The sequence below is a fragment of the Lycorma delicatula genome, chromosome 2 (genome assembly GCF_047948215.1).
Source record: "Lycorma delicatula isolate Av1 chromosome 2, ASM4794821v1, whole genome shotgun sequence".
NCBI classification, from domain to species: Eukaryota; Metazoa; Arthropoda; class Insecta; order Hemiptera; family Fulgoridae; genus Lycorma; species Lycorma delicatula.
In genome coordinates, this window is record NC_134456.1 from 79,360,079 (window position 1) to 79,387,495 (window position 27,417).

General features: G+C 29.5%; 1 protein-coding gene across 9 annotated transcripts in view; it reads left to right on the plus strand.

The window, feature by feature from the left end:
* Positions 1 to 27,417, plus strand: part of Rbcn-3B (WD repeat-containing protein Rbcn-3B) — a 409,024-nt gene that overhangs the window by 79,642 nt on the left and 301,965 nt on the right. For 8 of the 9 annotated variants that reach the window (XM_075355583.1, XM_075355582.1, XM_075355590.1 and 5 more), the window contains 3 exons: positions 3,741 to 3,878; positions 7,318 to 7,386; positions 14,289 to 14,393. In XM_075355583.1, coding sequence (XP_075211698.1) covers positions 3,741 to 3,878; positions 7,318 to 7,386; positions 14,289 to 14,393 — 312 coding nt within the window. The remainder of the gene's footprint in view (positions 1 to 3,740; positions 3,879 to 7,317; positions 7,387 to 14,288; positions 14,394 to 27,417) is intronic. The other variant, XM_075355589.1, reaches the window with a different exon arrangement.

The window sequence follows — 27,417 nt, forward strand, 5'->3', positions numbered from 1 at the left end:
TAAAAAAGGCCAAGCCTGATGGATTTGAATCCATAAATTTCCCGATGAAAGAGAAAGTGCTGCAGAAGTGGTCTAAATAAGAATAAATTGAATAAAGTTATTTAATATTGTTATAAATTATTGTTTACTGTTATAAATTATATATAAATATATAAATTTTATATATACTGTTTTGTACTATTTTAGAATTTTGGTTATTTGTTTATAAATTATTACTTTTAGTAATTTAGCATAGCTCTCTCACTCCCCTCTCCGGGTGGAGTGAGAGAGCCTAACCTAACCTAACCCACCACAACCCCCCTTGTACAATCCTTTCTCTCAATCACTTTCTAACTATATATATATATATATCTCAATCTCTTTGTCAATTATACTCATTTCAGTCACATCTTTGAGTTTGTAAATTAAATGGTGCTCATGTGAACACAGTATAATTTATTATATGAAAGGTAAAAAAATTTGTTCCGAAAACTTTATAAATATATTTTATTTTTCTTAAATTGCATACCTTATACTACTTCTCTATATAATTGCCATATGAAGACATTTATTGTAGCGATACACCAGCTTCAACATACCCTCGTTGTGTCTTTTGTCACCAGTCCATTTAGCCACTGATTAACAACATTTTTAAGTTCATCATCACAAATTGCTTACCACTCAAAAATTCTTTCAATTTTCCAAAAAAAATGGTAATCAGAAGTAGCTAAATTCGAACAGTATGGTGGGTCATTGTAAATTTCCCACGCAAATATTCTCAGTAAATCATGTGTCAGACCTGCAACATGTGGACGTGCATTATCGTGCAGCAGGACGACACCATCGGTCAGCCGCCCACATCACCAATTTTGAATGGCCTGCCGTAACTTACATAGAGTTTCTCAGTAGCCTTCTGCATTTATAATCATTCCATGTAGAATGAAATCAATGAGCAGTATTCCAAGTCACCCAAGACTGTAGCCACCAGTTTGTGTCCAAATGGCTGTTGCTTGACCTTTGTTGGTCTGGTTGGTGGTTGAGGATGACACGCTATTCACTTGATTGCCATTTTCTCTCTGACATGTATTACACAATTCATGTTTCATCACTACTAATGATTGAATTATGGAACTCATCACCTTTTTCTGTGTAGCACGTCAAAAATTCCAAAGCAGATCTCATTCAGACTTTTTGTAACGTTCCATTAAGATGTGTGGCACCCAATGTGCACAAACCTTCCTGAAGCCTAAATGGTCATGATCAATGCGACCAATAACAGCTCTTGAAACATCAGGAAAAAGAAGGGCCAGATCAGAAATCGTTGAGTGATGATCTTTTCTGATTTCATCATTGACGTGTTTCAACAAGTCCTCTGTGATTATCGAGGGCCTCCCCAAACGTTCTTCATCATGCACATTAATTGTGTTATTTTTAAACCTTTCACACCATTTTCAGACGTTTCTTTAAGTCATTAATTTATCACTGTACACAGCAACCAAGTGCCTATGAATTTCAGCAGGCTTAATATTTTGGTGGTTTAAAAACATATGACTCCATGTATTTCATAGTCTGTGGCAACATCAATTTTCCTATCCATTTTATAACGTAGTAACTCACACATAATCAAAGATACTGCAATGTGACAACATACAGAAAATAAATGTACAGTGTATACATTACTAGCGTGGCATGAGTAACACACCAACCTCGCCAACCTTAAGGAGAGAAATTTCCCAGCGGTCTTTACTTTAGAGATATCCCTTGTATATTGATGGTGTATGATTTCAAATGAAAAGACGATTTATGAAATTTATAATAATTTTGTTAAGCATGGCCTGTTGGTGTAATAATAACCGTTGGTTATCATTTGTTGGTGAGTGGTTTTTTATATAGTAACTATGATTTACAAAATGATTAACTTAAACAAAAATTCAAGTAAAAGAGTTTCATATTTTAAAACAGTTGACACTTCAACAAAATTAAAAGGAACTTTCACTTATACAAGGGTCATTCAATAATTAAAAAGACAAATTGATGTAGAAAAAAAAAATGTATACTTTTACAAAATGAGACTTTTACTACTTCTCAACCTAATCCCCACCAATATTAATAGACTTCCCCCAACAATGAACTACTTTTTTTAAACCTGATGCAAAGAAGTCTTTGTCTTGTTGTTTGAGCCACTTTCGCACAAATTCTTTGACCTCATTGTTGCTGAACTTTTTTCCACATAATGCCTCTTTGAGTGGGCCAAACAAATGAAAATCCAAGGGAGCCAAATCCGGACTGTAGGGAGGATATGGTAGTATCTCCCAACCCATTTTTCCAATGATTTCTTGGGTCAGCTGGGTGGTGTGAGGGCGAGCATTATTGTGTAGCAATATCATCATGCCTTTTCTTTGAAATCCGCAACATTTTTCTTTGATTACTGGCTTTACTTTTTTTCATCAGCACGTCTGAGTAGTAGACACTGTTTATTGTATGCTGATTTTCCAAATAATCACAAAAAAATGACACCTTGGGTATCCCAAAAGACAGTCAACATGACTTTTCCCACTGATGCTTGCATTCTGAATTTCTTTTAGTCAGGTGAGCTGGTGTGCTTTCATTCCATGCTTTGTCTTTTGGATTCTGGTTCAAAATGGTGAACCCAAGTTTCATCATATGTTAATCTTGTTTAGAAAAGGGTCACCTTTCCTTTCAAGGTGTTCTTTCAAGTCTGTAAACACTTGTCTTGTTTCCTTGTGTTGTTGCATTAACTCTTTCGGGACCCACCTTGCACTTGTTTTGCTGTACTTGAGCTTGTTACTGATAACATTATGAACTGTACCAACACTTACTGCAACTGTTTTTGCTATATGTTCAACTGTAATACGTTGGTTTTCACAAATAATGTCATCAATGCGGGTTTCAAGCGGAGTTGACAATTCAATTGGCCGGCCAGGATATGCTCATTAGTCACTGAGGTTCGACCATTTTTTAACTGTTCTACCCACTTATAAAACTTTCCACGGTTCATACAAATTTCACCATACTGTAAAATCATTTGAGAAAAGATTTTAGCCAGTTTTTCACCTTCAGAAAGCAAAAAATGGATCACTCAACGTTGTTCAACTAATGTGGAAACTTCAAGCTGACATGCCATCGTTAAATGCAATATTGAGGTTATAAACAGAACAATTTTTATCCATCAGCTGTTTTCAGCTCATCCGAGTGATGCCAACCTAAAGTCATTAAAGTGCAAAATTCCTCCTACAAACTGTTTCATTTCTACATCAATTTGTCTCTTTAATTATTGAATTTTCCCCATAATTAAAGTTAAAATTCAAGTCTTTTGATTGTATTTTAAGAAAAAATCTTTCTTCTGCCTCTTCTACAACTTCTCCCACTCACTGTTGCAATTAATCCTCTTCTATATTGTGTTCTTTGTTACTCCTTTTATATTTTGTCTTCTTTGCATTCATATTGATCTTTAACCTGTAAAATTTCATGCTTTTTTTGTACATCTTAAGAATATGATGAAATAGTGGTAAAATTTAATATACATGTTTAGTATCTTTTTCTAGAACTAAGTAAAATTTACATTTTTATCATTTTGTAATTCCGAATGGTCATGTTTTTAATTATCAAATCATTAATATGTAACCAGTAAACCAATCAGCAACAAAATTATATTTTATTAGGTAAAATTTAAAGCATAGCTTTAAAGTAAATGATCATATTAAACACTGTGCAATAAAATTAATATTCTTTCCTTTCAGTTCAGTTATTAAGTGAAGAATACAGTGCCATGTCACCAGGGACTCTTGAAGCGCAAGGATTAATTAATGCGTCTGAATATCAAAAAGTTGCTGCACTCACAATGTCTGCTTCACCTGATGCACATAAGAAAATAGTTGGTGTGTTCTTTTATATCCAGTTGTTATTTTTAATATTAACTAATAGTAATAAGTTTTTGTTTTAATATTTAATCTATTTTTATGTATATTTTTTTATTTAGTATATTTTAACAATCATACACTACTACACCCATTAGTGTCTAAAAAAAAAAAACAGTCAACAGCATGCAATGAGCCACAACCAATCTTCCTAGACTTAGTGACCTTTAGGAAATGGATCATTAAAAATGGCTTTGCCCATTAGCATATCCTTTACTTTATATCCTTCATTTTTCAGATTATTGCTCTATGACATTTCCAAATGTCATGGAATCGTCAGCTTATAAGGATGCATTTTACTCTGTCTTACACAGAACACAATTACCCCTTTTCTGCCACTCGTGTTACATATATACTGCAGCTACTAAACTTACTGTCCTGTATATTTGTTTCCAAACTTTTCCAGTGGAATATCATGTTTGTGATCAGAATAATTTCTTGTACTTTCATGCGTTATACTCTGTTACTGACTTTAAACTGAGCTATTTTCATTATCATTTTTAAGTTTAATATTATCAGATATGATGAAAATCATATCACCTTGATAGGTCTCTTGCAGACATGTTCCATTATTATTTCTTTACAACTTTTAGAAAATCTGAATGAAATTTTATTGAATCCTGAATCAAATGATTGGTATAAAAGTGATCGTGATGGTTTTATTAGAAAGTGATTATGTCCTTAATGGCAAGCGTAAGTTATTTTTACACAGAAGTGAAGGCTTCATATCAAAACAAACTATATCTGAATTCAAAATGTTAAAGCAGTCTGCCGTAAAATAGAAACGTTAATTACTGAAACAGAAGAAATAGCTGATACCTTAAATACCTTAAACTTTGCACTGTGTGTGTGTGCATTCTATTTTATAAAACTATACTCTTGAAAAGCTTTATATTGATTCTTCTTAATTTTGTACCTTTTAATGATTGATTTCATATATAAAAATTCTTGTAATTTAATTTTATCAGACTATTTTGCAGATGACTGGTGCTATTTATTTATTTCCTTCATAATTTTAGAAATAAAACTTGACCCACATTTTTAGAGTAGCCTAAAACCTGTCTTATCAGTCAACCCGAGGTATAAGTTGAACTTCATTTTAAAGGTGTTTTAGTGAACGAAGAGAGGCTATCTTAACAAGACTCAAATTTATATAGAATCATTTTAATGATCAACTTCTATATATGTAGAGAGTACACATCTTGGAAAGGTGTGTGTAAGTCATAATTTACGAACCAACACTGTTATTTAGTTTTAATTGTGTGTTTTTCTATAAAACATATGAATTGTATAATTTTTCTTTTTAGTTAAAGTTTTTATAATAATTTCAACAGATTAGGCAAAATTGCTTCACGTAAATTGGTAAACATAAAGAAAAAAGGCTATATGAAAATTACGTTATAGCTAAATTATTACATATTATGTTACTCAGCCTCCCACAGATTGAAGGGTAAGATGTAATCCTCAACACAAGAAAACTAATGCTAGAATAACTTAGTTTATTACTCTATCTTTTTATTCGTTCATCCATTTTATTACAGGAACATTATTAATAAACTAATTTTTTCATTTTGCTGTAATAAAATATTGAAATTTGTTTATATGAAAATTATATATAACAATTTTTACTTTAATAATTTGAATAGCTAATTGGAATTTTAATTTTAGCTATTATAGCATATTCATTTGGAAATAACATTTTTGGTTCCAAAATTTCACTCATATACTGGAATTTATGGTTCATTGATTAAAATATGGTTTTAGGTACGAATGCAGTACATGATATGGTAAAATTCATTTGTATTTCTCATACGTATGAGGTGTGTTTTTGAAGTAAGGTTCATTTTTAAATAAAACTTAAAATTAAAAATATCAACAATCTTTATTAGTAATAACTACATTCTTAGTAATGTAGGTTCTTTCCTTCTTAGTAATTTATTAGTAAAAACTACATTTATTTATTTCTTTTCTACTCAGGTGCCCTTAAATTTATTATATTTTCATAGAATTTCACTAGCTTCTTTATTAAGTCACTGCCACATAGTAATGCCGTTTTTCAATTCATTGTCATTGTCAAACCTTTGTGATACAAGCCACTGTTTGAGGTAAAGACAAAGAAAATATTCCTGGGAGCTTAGTCAGGACTATAAGGTGGGTGTTGAAGATTTTCTAACAAAATTTTTCCATTCACCTCATTGTCTGATTTGCTTTGTGTGGCTGGGCATTTTCGTCCAAAAACAAAATCCCACGGGAGAGTATCTCACATTGTTTGTTATAACTTTAGTAAAGTCTTTTAATGTTTTGCAGTAAATATCGGTATTCACAGTAGTACCACAATCATTAAATAGTAAGACACCCTTTTTGTTCTAAAAAATAGTAGTCATAAACTTCTTTACTGAACATACTTGTTTGAACTTCTTTGATCTAGGAGATGATGAATGCTGCCATTGCATTGACTGCTGTTTTGTTCAATATTCAAATAAGAAATCCATGTTTCAACTCTGGTTACAATGTGATCAAACAATTAAATAAACCTTCATTTTCATAACTCCGTAAAAATTCATTACAGTGTTTTTTCTTTGCATAAGTTAGTTAACATCTTAACATCTTTGAGCCCCTATCTGACCCATAATTTTTTATAACCCTATTTTTCAGTCTAAACTTCATAAATCATGAAATATCAAAGAAAATTGTGAGACAGTGAAGGATCGGTTTTCTTGAATTTTTTCATCAACTTCTTCAGTCAAGTTATCTGTTCAACACTGATGGCCAGCTGCTACGTTCTTCATCATGAATGTTTATTTGCTCTTCTTGAAATGAACCTTCTTGGTAAGACAGGAACGACTGTCTTACTTTAGTGTTAATCATAATATTCGGCTTGTAAATATCACAAATTTGACTCTGAATTCTATCATATAATTGTATTTCGCCATAAAAAATCAGATTACTCTTCATACTTCACACTTTGTCGGATCATGATTTGTAGCAGTCACTATAAATGGATGATTATAAAATGATTAAACTATTGTTGCTAACAGTTGACTACTGATTCAAATAATAAAAAAGCAATGTGATATTTTTAAAGAAGATTCATTTGTAAGTCACTGTTACTAGTTTCATAATGTTAATATTTTTTTTGGTAATTGGTATCTGTTAATATTGTAATGTGTGATATAAATTAATTTATATGATAAACATGATTCTGTTAAAAGTTACAGTTTATTTTTTAGATGATAAACTAGATTTGATTCTTTCCTGTAAAGGATATTTATGTAGTTTGAATATTAACTCTACTTTTTTTAAAAATAACATCAAAATATCTTTTCATTCTTGATTTTAAATTATTCTTTTACTTGCTGATTTTGATTTTTACCTTTTTTTTAATGCGTTCAATGGATAGACTTTTTTGGTCGGGTGAAGGATAAGGCAGGTGATGTTGAACGTATTCTTAAAGAAAAGGACAAGCATGGTAGGTTCATTTGCTCATATAAGTGTTTTTGATAAGATATATTTGTATATATTTTTTTATTTTTTAATATTTATTCATTATTGTAATGGATAAGATTAAAAAAGTTTTATTTTTTTTATTTTTTGTTTGATCAGTAACAGTCTCTGTTCATCAATAAACAGTCTCTGATAACATCTATAAATGTGATATTTCAGTTTTGCATCGTGTAGCATTTATTGAATTTAAATTGATTTATTGATGATGATCAGTCAGTCTGATTCTTTTTTTTACAATTAATTGCTTTTTAATTTTTTTTAATATTAATTTGAATCTTGAAATCACGTAACTTGATCCTAAAGAGAGATTTTTGGGTTTTTTGTATTTCTGGATAATTGAGAATTTATGAAAATGGATAAAATTCATTTTTTTTATGGTTGATTAAAAAATACCTTTCCTATGACAATAATTTTTAACTGAGGGTAGAGTAGTTCTATGTTAGAAGAATTAGTTTATGGATAGGTCAATAAGCAAAATGCCCTCATCAATCTGCTGGAACACCAACTATATTATTTCTAAAAGCCCTGATACCCTTAGAATCAATCCATTGGATATTTAAGCAAAACCCATATAGCAGTATTGGAGAAGAAAGTTTCAAGGATAAGGAAAAATGGTGAATAGTAAGAAACAAGTGATCTTCCTACAGATGAGCTGCAAACAAGAAGATAACATCAACCAAAGGAATGTTACAAGATTTTTTTCCAAGTTGTGAGCATCCACTGACCTCACTATTCCTCAGGAAATCGGGATATCTTCTATCCAGGATAGAAGCAGCTTATTACTCAGTGGCTTCCCCCTTTTTCCCCTTTTTTCTATTGTAAAATTTTATGAAATAGGTTTTTGTTTCTCCCTCAATCTTGACTTTTTACTTTTAAATCACAGTTCTTCCTTACCAATTTATCCTATCTCTGAACTATGATTTTTTATACTGTAAAAAATGAAAAATATCTTTCAGATAGGTATGTCTGGAAGGTCCTGGCTTTGAATCTGAAAAGACATGCTATTTTTTAATTGTACAAAATTTTCATTCTATATCTCCACGCACATGATTCAAACATATTAGGTGAAAAAGGAGCTTAAAAATTTTTAAATGCTCAAACAAAAGTCTGGATGATCTGCCTTAAATTCTTTCTTTTGTAAATTTTAATAACATTATGGCTTCTGAAGACATTAATAACTTATGAATTTCCTTGATCTACTTGCATTATCCCTGTAATTATCCAGAAGTAGTATTTTAGCTCTTCTGGATGCATAAATAAGATATTTTGAATTGAACTTACAACCAACCTATTAAGCTTACTGTATACGACATATAAAAAACTTTAAAATATTTTTAGTTTAGTAAATTTTTTGGGTTAAAGACTACATAACATTGCAGTAAATATGGTTTCATGAAACCACTACAGATATTACTTTCTTAATTAGAAATTCAGTTGAAAAGTATAAATGAAAATTTGGTGAAAAGTTTAGGATAATATAATTTTAGTAGTTTACCAAATCACTTTATAGTTGTACCATGACATCAGGAGATACTTAGGCATATTTCTTAGATTGGTGATTATCAGTACTCTTTCACGGTTGACTTAGAAAATCATTTGAATGTTCAATTAATCTATATATCCTCCAGAACCTGTCCCTCTCTCTTTTGTTTTTTGTTCTGTTCATGAATTGGTATAAAAGATAAAGATAATTTAGAATATAAACCATATCTGCAGAACATTACATTCTGCAGTGAAACAATATAGACTTCATCTTATCACTAGAAAGTTATCTTGCAGCTCGCATTCAATATTTAGATTAATGGTATAGAATTAGGTAGAGCCATCTTAATGAAATTTCCTAGATGTACTCTGTGTTCAGGTAGTGATATTCTAAACTGAGAAATCAGAAAGCAAATTATCTTAAATGAAATTGAGAAAAGTAATAAATATTCTGTCATTTTAGGATGCTGGTTAACATTAAATTTGTGAAATATTGGGCAATTATAACACCAATATCAATGAATGATACAGAAAGTCTGTCTGCCTCTAAAGTTGAAGCCATATCAAACAATGAAAATGATGAAACTGTGGTATTTCTGTAGAATGACAGTATGGGATTATTTATGTAATTCAAAAACGAGAAGATGGCAAATACCTAACAACAAATGATTGGAAACTGTATTTGGAGGTAACATTGTGTTTCACTCAGGAAGAGGAACTTCCAGAAAAAAGATTATGAAGTGTAGCTTAAGGAAACTTGATCCCTTTGGATGGCAAAAAATGAGGTGATCAAATGACTATAACTATAGCTTGACATAGTTTAATTTGTTAGACCAGCTGCCAAAAAGAATTTGTAAGGCTGAAGAGTATGGATCCATGTAGCCGACCCTACTATTACATATGAAAATTAGTAGGATAGATTCATTGGAAATCCCTACAAAAAATATACATAATGTAGCAATAGATTTTGTGTGCTTATATTATAAATTAATAGATAAAGCATAATATAGCATCAAGCACAGCTTTGGAATTATGTTATTGATGATGATAAGAAAAAAGTTAGATAGTTACAAGAGATAACATTTTAGCCAGGATATACAAAGTATTCATCTGAATAACAGAATATTGCTTATATATATATATATATATATATATATTTGATCAGTATATATATATACCAGATGTGTGATTTTAATTATAAATTCTTTACTACAAAGCATTTCTAACCAAACATATTTAAATCCCAACTTGTTTTAGGATTTTTTTTATTTATAGTCTTTTTTTAATGGTTTACATTGTATTAATTTTTATTAGTTTGTTGATTTTGTGATCTGTTTTTACTAATGTATTTTGCTTCATTGCTAATACTTTTTTTTTTGCTTCAAATAAAAAAAAAATGTTGTTTAATTAATATATCATATTATTGATACTGAAATGAAATATAATAAAATATATACTTCCATAACAAAATATTTATATTTACTGTTTTTATTTTTTATTGAATCCATTGAAAGCTGTAGCTGTTTTGTTAAAATTTCATTATACCAGCTAATAAATGTTTACTACATAATATGTTAAACATTTATCAAGCTCTGTTTATCTTAATGTAGTGTAATATTAATGATTAAGATTATTAGCATCAGTTTAAGTTAGAAAATATTTGTAGTCTGATTTTGGAATTCTAATGAGTATATATACACGTTGTTGAATATATATTGTTGCATTCTTTGATCTGAATAATATCAAACAATCAAAAAAGTCAGTTAACTTTATTCCGGAAAACAAACTGTAAGGATATTAATAACAATTTTTTAAAAAGTACTCTTTAATGGATGTGTTTAATTTAATATCATTGAACTAGCACTGCTTGTAGATGTATAGTTCCTCACATGTGGCTGACAGCATATTATTGTAACAGGAGTCTATTTTTCATCCTAAAATTATGAGTAAAAAAAATGGTATGTCGCTTGAGTATGATGAAATTTTCAAAGTTCTAAGATGAAAAAATAAACTAAATAAATTTCATCCTGTTACAAAAAATAGACTGACAGATAGAAGTAGATAGACAGAGTCTGTTCCTTGTACTCAGCACATGTTTCAAGAAACTTATCTAATCACGTTATGTCTGTAATTTTTTCCAACCTATAGTTCTGAGTAACATATGTTTTCACATTTAAAAGCTAATTTATTTTCATTCAATGAAAATTGATATAATAAGAGAATTAATTTTGTTTTGTAATTAATTATTTTCCTTCATAATTTCAAAACAGTAGTTGATGTTTATAAATTATGTAATCAATGAAGAATGCTAGAAAATAACTGCTATAGGTTTTATAATAGTACGTTAGTGATTTTATGTATACATATATATATATATATATATATATTCAAATAAATGAATTTATTTAAGCTATAAAAAGGAATTTGTTTTTGTTAGACTTACTTTGTTCATCAGTTCATTCATAAAAAAGTAATTTTAAAAAATTATATTAATGTTACTTGTCAAAACTCTAATAAAATCAAATGGTATCATCAGTGTCTGTCATATAGATAGAATGATAACATTTATTATCCCTTCTCTTCTAATTTAAACCAGATATACCGCCCTTAAAATCTGCTTTTGTATTCATTGACTTAATTTTTATTTTTGAATCTATTATTATATTTTATAATTGTTCTGTTTCATTATTACTACTAAAAATCTCTATTTCGGACATGCTATGGTAGATACAGTACGATCATTTTATCACACACATCATTTGTCTTTAGCACACTGACATGCTAAAACCACTGCTAACGTGGTTACTGACATTCAGTAACCACGTTTTAGCAGTTTTTGAGAGTTACATTAAGCGGTTACATAAGTAGTCAGAACAATAGATATTGGTCAACAGAAAATCCATACTTCGTACATGAATCGCTGCACTCACAGAAGGTAGGGGTTTGGTGTGTGATACCTCAACAATGTATAGTGAGCCTAATCTTTTTTTTATAAAACTGTTGGCAGTCCAGCTTACCAGGATATGATTATACAATTTGTAGCTCTTCAACAAGACAGGGCAACCTGCCATACATCCAAAAACACCATGGAATATTTTGAAGAAATGTTTGTTAATTACATGATCTCAAAAGATGCAGCCTTCTTGCTCCCTTGACTTATCATCACCAGACTTCTTTCTGTGGGGTTTTTTGAGAGGACGTGTACATCGAACAAACCCATATACTCTACAAGACTTAAAGCGAGCCATTACTGCAGAGATGAATTTCGTTAACCCTGATGTTCTACAAAGGGTGTCAAAAAATATGGCATGAAGGATTCGGACCTGTCTTCAGAAAAATGATGGACATTTTCCACACTTGCTGTAATACATTACCATTTGTGCATAACTGTATTCCATAAATTGAATCAAATGCGAGTAACTCTGTATCACAATTCGTAATTTAAATGCTGTGTAGTATGATGTGCACGATAAAATGATCGCACTGTATTTTGATATACATAATCAAGTAAGAAAAGATGATTGTGAAGTGTTGTTAAATACTGCATTAAAATATGTTCCTTAGTGTACCAAATTGTTGCTTTTCAGTTAGTTAACTTAGAAAGGATGGATAAAGCAAAAAAAGGGATATTAAAAGCTAACTGGCATAAGGAAGAGGAGCTTTTTAGTGACAAAAATCTGCTGATACAAAACAAAATTAGAGTATCAATAACAGTATTTTTGCTTGAATAACAAAGAAACGGAGGTTTTGACTTTGTGATGTTATAAAAATAATGTTGAAAAGGAGGTTGGTTGATAAAGTACAAAATATTTTTTTTTAAATTAATCTGTGAACAAAGAAGTTGATAGTAGAATTTTATAAAACTGGTGAGGTTGATGAGCTTTTAAGTATTAATGAATCTGGTTCTAAAAGGATGTATAAATTAAAACAAATGAAGATAAATTAGAATATATGAAACATCTAATTTAGCATATAGAATTTAAGAGGCATTGTGACTATAAGATTGATGCAGAATAGAAACTAATAACAAAATGCGTCAGCCGTTCAAAGTATTGATGACATAAAGTAAACAAAAAAATTTTCTACATATTATTAACAACTTTATTGAAATTTAGGAAAAATGTCAGAATGGATAAAAAATGGCTTTGATATTGCAAATATTTAACTTTTTCCATTGCAAAAAGAGTAAAATAACAAATGACTGCCTTACTCGGCTAAATTTCATCTGTAATCTGTTATCTCTTTCCACCTCTTTTATTTCATTGTATATCATAAAAATCTGAGAACTTTCCTATATAATAAAAGTACATATACTGTTACTCTATAAATAAAGTTTTATTGTGATATTTTGAATTTGCAGGTGATCAAGATTTGTTTGAATTTGAAGATATCTAATATTTTAATTTTGAATATTTCATTTATCCATAACACTTGACATGCATTTATATAAATGCATTTATTTAAATAAATTTACTTATTTATTTATATCTCATTGAAGAATGTTGAAAAGGAATTTTTCAGAATTATGATAAGGTATTTTTACAGTTCGAAGAATTGACAAGTCAAGATAATTTCTCATTTTACATTTGCTTGCATAATGGAATCATATTTAGAACTGACCTGATAAAATTTCATACTTAATGTGTTGTGTTAAAAAAATGTATACCATTTTTTTTTTTTTACTATAAACATACAATAAGAGATATATAATTTAATTTAGAGTTATGTTAAATTCTACGATATTTTCAATTTTACAATACGATTTTTGAAATTATAAGGTAGCATTTTGAACATGTATATTACATGATAAAAAAATAAAATCTATTAATTAAATTGTTAAAAGAAATCTTCAGTTTAAATATTATTTAGAATGTTTAGCAGATATATATTTACTAAGCTACAGTATAAGAATCATATATTTTTTCTACTTATGATGTTATGATGTTAAAAAAAAACTTTAAAAAAAATTTTTTTTTAATAGATCACTGTAAGAGCTAGTTAGTTATCTTCTAATAGTTGTCAGTGCTACTACTAAAAATTTCAAATAAACTTTTAAAATTTAATTTATTCATAACTGAGAAGTTTTTTAATGTATTTTTAAACAGCTATAGAATAAAATTTAGCAGTTGTAAGAAACCATGTTCTATGCAGCAAATATTTTGGATTTATAAAATTATTCAAACCATCAGATACATTTTAGGAGTACACATCTGATAAAAACATTATGCTATCCCTTATGAAGAGTATATTCACAGTTATAACCTCCCATTGTAAAAAAATCTTACAGGATCAGTTTATGTGACCGTATTATTTTAGGTATTTTTCTTTCCAAGTACTGGTATTATAACATAATTTTTATACAGAAAGATAATTCTTATGTTACAGGAGTAATTGCGAAGTTAAAAGAAGGTGCAGAAAATGTCCAAACAAAACTTCAGGCAAAAGCTGAGAGTGTTGGCTTCAAACCAATCATTCTAGAAGGAACTAAAGGTAGGATCTCACCTTATTCTTTATCTTGCATGTTGTTATTTGTTTTAAAATCATGGATATTTTTGTTATTTCGAGTGGTGCAAAGAGAATGGAAGGCAAATTGTGATATATTGTTAATCGTTAGATAATGTGTGAACGCTATGAAATATTTACTAGTGAAACAATTTTTTGTATATTTAAAAAATGTTTAGTCTGATTAATGATGATTCAAAAAACAAAATGAATAAAAAATAAAAAAAAGACTTTTGTTTGAATTGTTTTTTTATTCATTAATTTTTTGAAAGGAGCACTTTTTAAAAATCTTAAATTTTTTTAATTTTCTACTTTTTAATCATGAAATTGCTATCAAATTTACATTAGTTTTATATATATATATATATATATATAAAATTTTGTTTAAACAAAACTTGTTCACTGAATTGAGTGTTGTAATCGATGATAACATCACAATATAGTGGATTGTTTTCAATCAACCAACGTAAAACATGGAACATCCTTGTATGAGATAATGAAAACTCCCATATTCTGTTTAAGTTTTCAGTATATTCTGTAATGACCACAATCCCTGCATATTCTGTTTAGCTAGGTAGTATACGTGGTAATTTCTTGTCGACTTTTAAAGAGTCCTGGGTGAAAAGAATTGCTTGTACTTTGAGCCCATACTGCCTTGTAAACTATCAGATTTGATGAACTTGACACGTAATGGTATTACACATGACAATAATCACTGTTCTGATTGCGAGAGTATTTGAATCACGTTTGGTATTGATCCTGGTTAAAGATAGTTTTAATAAGCCTTAGATAGTGCTGCCATTTTTCAGCTTGATATATGAGTTTTACAGCAATGACAAAGTAGCAGTTGATTTTTTGTTTTAATTCATTTTTCAGATATGATTGTTTTGTTGCTGTAAATCAAAATGTTGAAACCTGGTTAGGATAACTTTGTTTTGTACAAATTTCACAGATGCTATTATAAAATGTCCTGATTGCATTCTCGAGTGCTGTAAGATCAGCGTTGTATTCAAGACTTCATTGACACCTATATTCTAAACTAATTTCATGTTCTTGTGGCTTCTCTAGTGTTCTACATTCTAAATAGCGCTTGTGTTGACTTTCCAAGCAAACTTCGTCGTCTTGAGATGTCTCTGTTACACAATATTGCCATTCACGCTGGCGTTGAAGTGCCAATTGAACGCTGATTTGGTGTTCTGATAGCTCTCAATTGTGCTTTGTATTGGTTATGAATATCCAATCTTGCCCACTTAGTTTCTTTATCTTCATCTGCTTTCTTTTCTTGGTATCTTTGAAACACTTTTTCTAACCATCTTTTTTTCTGAGTTGCTGTCTCTTTCTTCATTGTTGTAGAATTTTGTTTGTTTCCTTTCGTACGTGATTGCTGAAATTCAGTGTCTTTCAACACTCTTTCTTTTAAAATAATCTCTGAGGAATTATATTAATATTATTCCAGTTTTTATTTCCTCCACAGAACTGAGTTGTTTGAATTCGTATTTGGACAAATTAAATTCTCTTAAGTTTTTTTTTTTTTTATATTTCTACAAGTATTTAAACTGACAGGTAAGTTTTTACTTTTAGTTTTAATTCTTTAGGAAATAAAAAAAAATATTTATTTGCAGTTTTTATTTTATATTACAACCTGGATAATTAGTTTTCTTTATTACAAATAATACCGATTATAAGTAAATTAGGTTATTAGCGTACATAAATTTTAGAAAGTAAATTTACGCTAGTTATATTAAAATTTGCTTCAATAGCTACCTGATCCTACTCATACTGAATCAAAAACAACCAGAACTACATCTTATTGATTCAGCTTCATTCCTGAATACGTTTCCCTTGTATTTTATATATAGACATATATCTATATGTAAAATACCTATATGTTAAAACATGGAAATATATATAATTAATAATGGAATATTGTAGTGTCACCCAATTTAAGTTGCTGTGAAAAATTTCACCCATTGTATGACATTGGGAAATGAGTTTAATTTATGTTGCAAGATTTGAGGACACAATTGAACCATAACTGAAAGAAATATAACTAAAAAATAGAAATATAACTGAAAGAAAAGCATGTAAAAAAACCAATAAAAAATCATCAAAATAATGCCCTCTTATCCTCTTTGCATGGTTACGTAACCATGTAAGCAGTTTACTTTGCAGATAAAGAATTACTTTTTAGTAAAATAGTTCTTTGCACTTAATTTAATTTGATAAAAAAAAATCACTTCATTTAGAAGCTCCGAAGTACCAGCAGATTAAGATTCCTGAACTTAGTTTAGTAATTTCTTTCTGTGGTCAAAATATCATATCACTATTCTCTGTAATTAATAATAACCAAAGTACAAAAAATGGACTTAAATACTGTTAAGTATGTGATACATAATTTTATACATTGCTTTTTTGTAGGGGAAAATGGCATTCTTATAATGTAGCATTCTTTTATGGATTTGTCTAGTTAATATTTAAACATTTTTAAGAGAAACATTATTCAGAATTAGATGTTTTTAATTTTTAATTATACATAGTTGTCTAGATAGGTTACATTGCTGTATGTTATAAAGCAACTTATTTGAAGTCTGTTGCAAATTTATTAAACAATAAACAATTGTTTGTTTTTATAAAGATATTTTTTTTGTAAAATAATATTTACATTTAAAATAGATAGCTAGTTTACATATAGCAGTTTTTTCAAGTAAATTACCAGATACTAAATGGTATTGAAAAAAAATTATCACGTATTTTCAGAGGTTATGATTGTAAAGTTATTTATGTAGTTCATTCAGATTATTTTACTTTTTGTTTTGCTGTAAATTTTTGTTTATTACACTAAATTGATTCATTAACTTATAAGACATGGACTTCTGGACTTCCTCTTGCATTAAACTACGTTTCCCTACTTCAGTTCCCCATTTTATGGTTAAAAAAAGTTGATCCATCCTTATATTAAAGCCAATTCCTGCAAAACCCTTTATTTAAAAATTATTTCTATCCAAGACAGACTTATGTACTAAATTTTTAACTAACTAAAAGAAAATATGGAGCTTTCCAATTTGATCATTATTAATTTTTAATTGTACTCATATTTTGCAAGTTTGGTACTTATGATAAAATATGCTGAATTTAATGATTTGTCTTCTATTTCATAGAGGGACTTCCACTGGTAGTAAGTTTCTTTTGTTTAACTTTAGCAGATTATTTGTACAATGAAAAATTACATGGTTTACAAAGATAATTTGTAATTATTTTTTATTTATTTAATCATTGCTTAGTATGAGACTGTTACAATGTATTGATATATAGCCTGATATCATTCTGATATTCAAATTATTTTCTTATGAAAATTCAAGAAAATTTTTAGAAAATTTCTTAGGTGTGTAAAAGAGATTTAAAAACAATTTAAAATACTCTAGACTTCGATGTAATACTTTACGTGAATGTATCTGTTCAAACTTAAGTAAAGTAATAAATATTTCAGTATTCTAGTGAGCCTTGTTTCATGCATGTAACATTTTTCATAACTCCTGTGCATTCTTTATTTTTATTTTTTTTAATGAAAACCACAACATTTTTAATTATTAACAGGATAGCAGAAATATTTGTCACTTTTTATTTTTGTTTTTCATTCGTGAATATATTTTCTTTTTGTTTTACTTAAATCTGATCGGTGGTTTGTCAAATGTTGAGTCACTAGTGTAATAATATTATTTTGAAAACCTTTTAACTTTTTATTATTTTCAAGTGGTATTTCAGTATCACAGTAGGTAAAGGCATTAAAAAATAATTAAAGTCATGATGATGGTCTTAGTATAATATTGGCAGCTTTTACAATTTATGTAATTGAGAATATAGTTTGTAATGAAGGATGCAAGAACAGAGATCAGGAGGTAGTGGATACTATTTCTATTGTTTGAAATGAATTTATGTATATCTTAACTTTTTTATGTTTTGAGTATATGTGGTAATTGTAGAATTTACTTTATTATTAATGAAGCTTGCAATTATTAATTTCTTTATTATTTTGCGAACAATCTGAGCTTCTTAGAATGCATCAGTTGTTTATTCTACTGTAAACTAATGATATTTATATATATTAAAAACACTTTAAAGAAACCCATTATTAACAACATTCATGGCTATTTTTATTGAGGGTGCTTTATTTTATCAGTTTATAGAACACTACTAATTTTTTAATGACAAACTAAACCATATTTTTGTTTAAAAATTAATAAATTTTAATAGTTTATTTTCTCTTGTGGTAATATTAAATTTATGAAGTTTTAAAACATTCTAAACATTAAAATTCTGTGAATTGATCCCAGAATGCTTCTAATTAAGGTAATTCCTCGAAGGTGCAACCATATCAGACAGGTACCTTTTGACAGCCAGACTGAGGAATGCTTCCTGAAAGAGGGCAGCAGCTCTTTCAGTAGTTGTTAGGGGCGTAGATCACAAGGACTTAAACGGCCATATCAACATCACTCAATTTTTTGAATACTGTGCAACTGAAAGCAATGGAAAACTATGGCTGTTTTTTTCTAAGAGAATGTAGTTCTCTGCATTTTCATGTAACAAAGATGGAGGCGCCTTCCTTGGTAAAATATTTTGGAGGTAAACTAGTCCCGCATTCGGATCTCTGTATATGACTACTAAGGAAGGGGTCACCAGAAAATAACATTCTACAAGTTGGAGCATGGAATGATAAAGTCCAAAAAAAAGGTGGTAGGTTAGAAAATGTAAAGAGGGAAATGTGTATATAGTAGGAATTAGCGGGGTTTGGTGGGAAGTAGTAGGAGTTATTTGGGAAGTAGAATTACTTAAGATGGACGAAGCAGGAGCAATATAAAATGACGAATAGCATAAGTGAAACAAGCTTTCAGTCAGAAATTTAATTTTCTTACATCAAAAATTAATTTAAACATCAGGAAAACATTTTTAAAAGTATATGTTTGGAGTGTAGCTTTATATGGAAGTGAAACTTGGATGATCTGAGTACCTGAGAAGAAAAGATTAGAAGCTTTTGAAATGTGGTGCTGTAGGAGAATGTAAAAATCAAGATATGAGTCACTCATAAAAATGACTTTAATAATGATAATAAGAATTCTATGCCAAACTTACTATTGAGAGTCTGAAGTCTCTCACTCACAATGGTGTTTAGAGCTGACCTTGAAATTTCAGGAAACGAATCACTCAATACAGAAATTGTGAACCGACGACTTTCTCGAATTGCCTCATCCAGTCGCTCAACGAGATCATCAGATCGTCACGGTTAACACATGAAAATTGTCATGCCTGACTGGGATTCGAATCCAGGACCTCCAGATGAAAGGCCAAGCTGCTACCATTCCACCATGGAGATCAGCATACATAATTAATTATGTTACATACCCAATTTTTTACGTAAACAAATATATATTAAAATTTTAACTAACATCTTGCCAGTTCAAGTATTTCTATCACGCAAGTGATCATGATGCTGTCATGGAAGTGTCAAGATTTATTGAGATCAGTTACTATTTGCTTGCAGACGATGATTATATATAGATGATTACCTAATGTTGCTGACAACTATATTGGGGAGTAATGTATTATTATTATTATTATTTTCAGTAAATACACAAAGCCTATAACTAGCAGTTTTCATTAAAAGTAAAGTTAAGAATCAAGAAACCGTAGATCAATCAATCTTTTTATTCATCAGAGTTAACACTCCCTAGCGCCAAACCGATATCAAGTGGTAACATCAGTTGTTAGAGGTTATATCCAATAAATTGAAAAGTTTTCTTAATAAAAGCTTCGAATATCTTTGAAGAAAGCTGCCTGAGTAAAAAAATTGGTAACATAATATGTGGAAAAGACAGATTTTCAACATATGATGGGTTGAAGAATAAACATTTTATACATTTAATTCATACAGTTACTAAATAGTCTCCAGTTTATTGATATTTAACATAATTACAGGACTCCACCCTTTAAGGAATTTATTCTATTGTTCTTAAAATATTCTCGTAGCAATACAAGCAATACATATTAATTATCCATAACTTGACAGGTATAGCCTTGATTGAAATGGCTATTGTTTAAGAACATATTGGTTTTGTATAATGCAAGTAAGATTACAAGTATTGTATTAAAAAACATTTAATCAAGATACCGATAGGTCTTTAATGAACAAACTTAAGTTTTACAAAATTAAAAGTTTGATTTATAATATTGTTTACCTAATTAACGTAAAAGTAAATCTCAAAAACAAATGAAGATAGAATGATTTAAGTACTTACTATCTTCTTTACTGTTATAAACAAGACAATGTCTGTTTTATTTATTGCTGCTGAACAGGATTAGTTTACAATAAAATTTAGTTAATTACTTGCATTATTTTAATAAAATTAAAACAAAATTCAGTAATATGATGTTTAATTGTTTAAAACCTTACTCTTACTTAAACTCGTTATGACTGAAGCGTTAAATTGGGTATGAGAATTGTTGAAATGTGAATTCAATCATGTAGAAGTATAAGATTTATCTCTTAGTGGAAGACCACATTTTATGTTAAATTCAAATCGGTGAATTGATTAAATCAGATTAACGCATCACTCAAAATTATTGATGTGATCTGAATATCGAAAGAATGAGAGGGGTCGCATTATTAAACTTCTTTATAATGGCCGCATATGTTCCTTGTTATTCTGTTGACACACCCAGTGAGCAGTTATAATGCAGATATTTATTTATTTTTTGTTGTTAAATTAGCTTTCCTTATATATTATTATATATACATAATATAAATAAATATTATTTATTTTAGATTGGCGCTCTAATAAATGTCTGTTGCTATCTTTTGATGATGTGCTAAACTAAATTTAATTATTCTCATTTTATTTAGATAAAATAAAATCTTAACTATCTAATAGAATAATTTTTTTTTTATTGTACTTAATAAGACTGAGTTGATTCTGTTTAATTTAAAGATGTAGGTTTTGTAACCTACAATCATTGTTATAATTTATAACAAGGTTTCTTTATTTATTTTATTGCGGTATTAAATTATACTTAAAAAAGTCATGTGTGAATTTTACATAGTTTTCCTTTAATGGTTTTGTTATATTTACATTTTAAAAGCAGATGTGAGTGTGGTAAATATTTTTCTTCAAGTTGTTTTGAGATATATGTTGTTTTATTTTACAACAGTCGTAAAGAAAAAAATTGATGAGCAAATGTTGATTAAAATCTTTACCAATGATAATTCTTGTATTTGTTCTGTAAAACATCGTGCTCCTTTAGGTTTAGATATTTAGACATAAAAACCCTTTAATAAAAAGGTTAATCGGTATGATTTCTGAATGATTTTTCCTTTAACGGACACAATAAATGCTGTTGAAGGAAAATAAAAAGAGAAAATATGAATATTTAAAGCAACTTTTAAACCAGTATCATAATAAAGGCAATTTAAGGAGAAAATAACATGCAGTTTTCAGCTATATAATATATTGCATGTTAAAAGCCTCTAGGGATAAACAAGTTGCATATAGAAATAATGTTATATGTATGTTTAACCCTGTTATTATCACATTATACCTGTACTCTTCCCCTCTTCCTCTTACATAAAGAATAGTGTACAATAATTGGTTGTCTATGAGCCTATAATTATTTTTGCCAATACTCATGATTCATTGTAAATTTTATTTTTACTTCCCTCTCTCTATTTTGTGTTGTTTTTAAAAAAAAAGTATGAGGTATTACATAAAAATCTTTTTATCTTTAAAAAAAAAACTGTTCTGAATCTTTCCTTTGGTAGATAAATTAAATAAACTGTACAACATATTTTTCTCAGTGCATTATGAAACACTTAATTTCAGATTGATTTTCAATGAACTTATGTTTTATTCTTTTCCCTTCAGACACTTTATTTATTACAACAAATGAGAAATATGAAAAAAAAAACATGTAAACTAGGTATATTAGATGCGGAGGGTAGAAAACGGAGAAAAAATTTCCCAAGCACGAGACCAAGTGGTAAGGGTCGCTAAAGGTGTGGATTAACGTATGAAACTCTTTATAAAAATATCTTGTTCCTAATTTTTTTTAATAAATTATTGTAAAAAAAAAAAAGAATAGTTTTTTTTTCAGTTTTCTTTCGGCTTTTTCTTTAATGTATCAGCTATTTATTAAAACAACCAAACGCCGCTGGCACAGTCGGAAAGCTGATAAAATTATACATAATTTTGCTAGCGAGACCTTTTTCTACATCAGTCGATTCGGCAGTATTTAATAAACAAAACGCCGCTCACTAAGGTAGACAATAAATTTAACATATTTTAAAAGTAGTTGGAACGTTTGAATTCCCGGCTTTCTAGTTTCAAGTGAGAAATTTTACAATTTGTTGATTTAAGTCATGTACAAACAAATTTCGAAAAAATAAAAATCACAATTGTAAGGTTACGTATCGGTAGAAGACATATTTATCTACAACTTTACAAAGTTTTATTGATCATATTGATGAAGTTTTTATAATTTGCTTTTAGCGATATTTTCATCTTTTTTGAGATTATTTTAAACTTTTGCTAATAAAAATCGATGAAAAATTAAAGTTTTAGAAAAACCATTTCCACTATTTTAGAGTGCATGTGTTTCCTCACTGAAAACTAAGTAATTTTTAAATTTAAACAGTATAATAAATAGCGATCTGGTTTTTTTAACTGGAGCATATGCGAAATATTTCGTGTAAGAAACGACTAAAAATTTGTTATAAAAAATAGTAGATAGCTTATAGCCCTTATAGAATTCGTAGACAATGGCCTTAAGAAGAAATTACAATAATGAATTTTTATTTTTCGAAATTTGTTTATAAGTATTAAAAATTTATTTTACGTAGTAGCTAATACTAGTCGGGGGGGGGGGTATGCGTAGGGGCATACTCTGACCCTGAATAGGATAGGGCCGGGAAGGGCAGCTCTCTTGAGGAGGGGCATTTCGGCTATCCAAAAGTAAAGGGAGAGTCGGGATGCTCGTATAATCCAGGGGGACCCCGATGGGTGGACCAGGAAGGATCCAGAACTACGGGGGCGTTTCAACGCCACGACACATAGGTGCGACCAAGGCAACGTCTTCTAGGCGGTTACCGGTCGTCCCTAGCGTGTTTAAAAAAAGTTTAAAAAGAAAAAAGTATTACATTAAGTAGAATTTTTTTAATTTAAATTTTTTTTAAATAAAATTAATAATATTACTTAAATATATATAATTAATTACATTATATTATACAAATTTAGTTAGCTATTTATTAAATTCATGTTTTTGTAGTGAATGTATAATTTTGTGTTTAGCTGTCGAAGTTACGTACAATGAAAGAAAAACTACCGATTTAGATGTCAACGGTTATATAATGTTGAATACACCGGTTCCCATTAGATCACCTAATATATAAGTTATATAACGTTGGGCGCGGTTAGTAATTGGATGGGTGATCCCCTCAGGATTACCGCGTGCTTTTGACATTTTTTTTCTTTATTTCATCTATGTTTGTGTGTGTATTATTTATTTACAGTTATGAAAACATAACATTTTTCTTGAGTATAAAAATCTTTATACCTCTAACATTATATAAATCTCTAACATTAATGTTACTGATTTACCAGTTAAATAGCCAGTTTTATAAAAAAGAATAATACTTTTTTGTAATGGTATTTATTATTGGCGAAACAAATTTACCGTTGCCGGTAAAATAATCTCGCCATTAGAAATAGTTTACTCTCTCTTTATTATATCGGTTTATTTAAAAAATAAACTCCTGCACTTCCAGACATTATATAGGTAACCGAGTACATTATACGAAGTAAATTATTCCAGAAAACTCCACAATTTTATATCGAAATTTAATAAGTCATTACAAAAAATTATAAATTAAGGAAAAATGTTTTCATCACACTTACTGTTTTTAATAAGTATAAAAGAGTACGTTGAATTAAATATATAATAAATAAATGACCAACACCTCTTGGACGGTCACATAAAAGTAGTATCCGTCCTCTGCATTATTTAACTTTATCGGTCAGATGTGAACTGTTTTATTCAAAGTGGTAGGTCTGAGGTCAAAAACTGTGATAGTATTGATTGTTACATCGATGCTTTTTAGTTTGTCAAAGTATAAATTTTAAAGCTAAGTTTATAATTCAAATCATCCTCCCACTCGTTCGCTGATGATTGTTTAACGTTGAATTTACCGTTTCTCGACCGGTCACCGAAGTAAAGCGACGTTTAATCTAATAATTACTTTTTTATCTTTAATTATATTGTAAATGCAATTAGGCTAATATATTTTTCCTTAATTGTACTCTTTTGTTTCATATGAATATTAAATTTTGATAAGATCTTTCAGAATTTTGATGGATTTATTTACTCTAAATAATAGGTATTATGTAACTGTCTAAAGTTCCAAAGTTAAGGAAAACTGAGAACTTAATATTGAGTTAATTAAAAAAAGACTGCGAAAATTCACCATGTTAATTTGTAGTTTCCAATAATGAAATTATTTTTAGACAAATTGACTTAAAATAGAAGGAGAAAACTACTTGATTTCTGATGGCGAGATTTTATTGGAACCGATAAATTATTTTCACCAGTACTAGGATAACAAGACGTGGTTAACTTTTATAAAACGACCTACTAGATCTGTACAGAAAATAACCAAACTTTATTTGTTTAATGTTTACTATTAATTTTACAAATTATTGATCCTTGGTCCCTTCAAAGTACGCCCCTCCCGTATTCACACACCTTCCCAGCTGTCCGTGACGAATTTGCTTTAATGCCATCAATAATCTCAAAACGTGGCGTCCTTTCATCAGTCATTTTAATTTCGGAAATAAAAAAATCGCAAGAAACCAGGTTTGGAAAGTAGGGGGGAGGCTGAGGGAGAACAGTCAACTGATTTTTATCATAAAACTGACGAATTGACAAAGCTGAGTGTGCGGGCGCATTTTCGTGGTGAAGTTATCTCAAGTTGCATCATCAGTTGTCTCGCCAAAATCTGCTCTCTTTTTGCTGATTTTTTCATGTAACCGTTGTAAAACGCCTTGATAGTACGCATGGTTCACTGTTTCACCTTGAGGCAAAAATTAAAAATGCACCATTCAATTAAAATCGGGGGAAAAACTGAGCATCAGGGCGCGTAGATGTTTTCTTGGGGCGTGTAGATCCTTTGCCGTTCCGTTGTGATGATTGAACTTTTGTCTCGAGTCGTAGCCGTAAACCAAGCTTTCGCCAACCGTTATGATCCTTTGCATGAATGTTTCATCGTCATTGGCATGTTTAAAAAGTTGCCGACAAACGTCCACTCTATGTTCTTTCTGCTGTTCGGTCATCAAACAAGAAACAAACTTTGTTGCAACTCGATACATGTTGAATTTTTCAGTCAAAATGTCACGGCATGATCCAATCGAGATTCTAACCTCTTCTGCAAGTTCCCTAAGAGTCAATCGGCGATTTCCACGTACCAGATCGTTAATTTTCTGAACGTGGGTGTCCATCGGTTGAAGTCGAAGGCCTTCCTGGTGGAGGGTCATCTTCGACTGACTGGCGACCACTTTTAAATCGTACATACCATTTGTAACATTCTGTACAACCGAAAGCATCATCTCCGTAACCTCATTTCAAAAACTTTCACGTTTCTGTGAAAGTTTTCCCCAGTTTCACGCAAAATTGTACGTTGTATCATTGCTCCCGAAAATCGCACATTACAAAAATCGCTACCAATACTTAAACACGTTGCACTCGAATAACAATAACGCGAAAATTTAACGAAATACCAACAATCGAGGAACATGTGGTTACAGAAGAGGTTATGCGGAACACAGTGCTGTCAACCGCACGTCACTAAATACCTCCGTTGGAACGTAATTAAAAATGTTCGGTTTCTAAACTGACTTTGTATTTACTTGGAATACCCCGCTTCTCATCCGATCACCGAAGTTAACCAACATGGGACCCGGTTGGTTACTGCCGGAATGGTGACTGGCTGGGAACACCGCGTGTCGTTGGCGTCTTTTAAAATTATACTTTAATTTTTCAATAACTTATCCTTTTTCTATTTCACCAAATCTGTATATTAAGACAACTTATTTTCCTTAATTATTAATTTTCCGCCAGATTGCAATAATTGCCTCTCCAATTTTACTCGTATTCAAAATAAAATCTGAACATTTCGAACTGAATCCGTAAGCGTTTTAAAAAATATTAATTGTTCAAGTTACTGATATTTTGGAGTTTTTCTTAACTGCAGTAATAAGCCCTCATCGAGAGCTTTTCAACGATATATCATAAGACTTATTTTCACTGGTTCCACAGTTATAGCCAAATGAAATTTTAATTAATGAAGTATTTGGATCTTAGAAGGGTATTTGGACACATCAGTTCAAATCAGACTTAATCTCGTTTTTTTAAACTTTTTTTTTAATCTATTTCTTGTAACCTTTTTTTTTTTTTAATTTAGATTTATTGATTTATTAGTAATTATTAACCCATGATGGTGAAAAAGTTTTGCAATAATTAATAATTCAATAATAATGATAAAAAAAAATATGAAAAAAGTCAGAGGTTATTAGTGAAATAAAATGTTATTTACTTTTAAAAATGTGTGTATGTAATTTAATAGGCATTATTACATAGGTGAATATGGAATAGATTTGGTGAAACATCTGATTATTTAATACTAATTGAAAATTATAATTTAGAATCGTATTTACTAGTTTAATTTGTGTTTAATTTTATTTAATTATTCTGGAATTTCTGTTGACTGAAAAATAGACCCTCACAAGAACAGCATATACACTGAGGCATGCGTGCCTGATTTTTAATAAATTGTAAAAAAATTCTTATCTCAGTTCACTACTCTGATATTGCCGGATAATATTCTTCCTAAATCGAAGTTGATCATCATTTCATATATTTGTTTTTTGTTGCCAATCATTTAATCGCTCTTTGGTTTGATATAATTCTTCTGATCTTA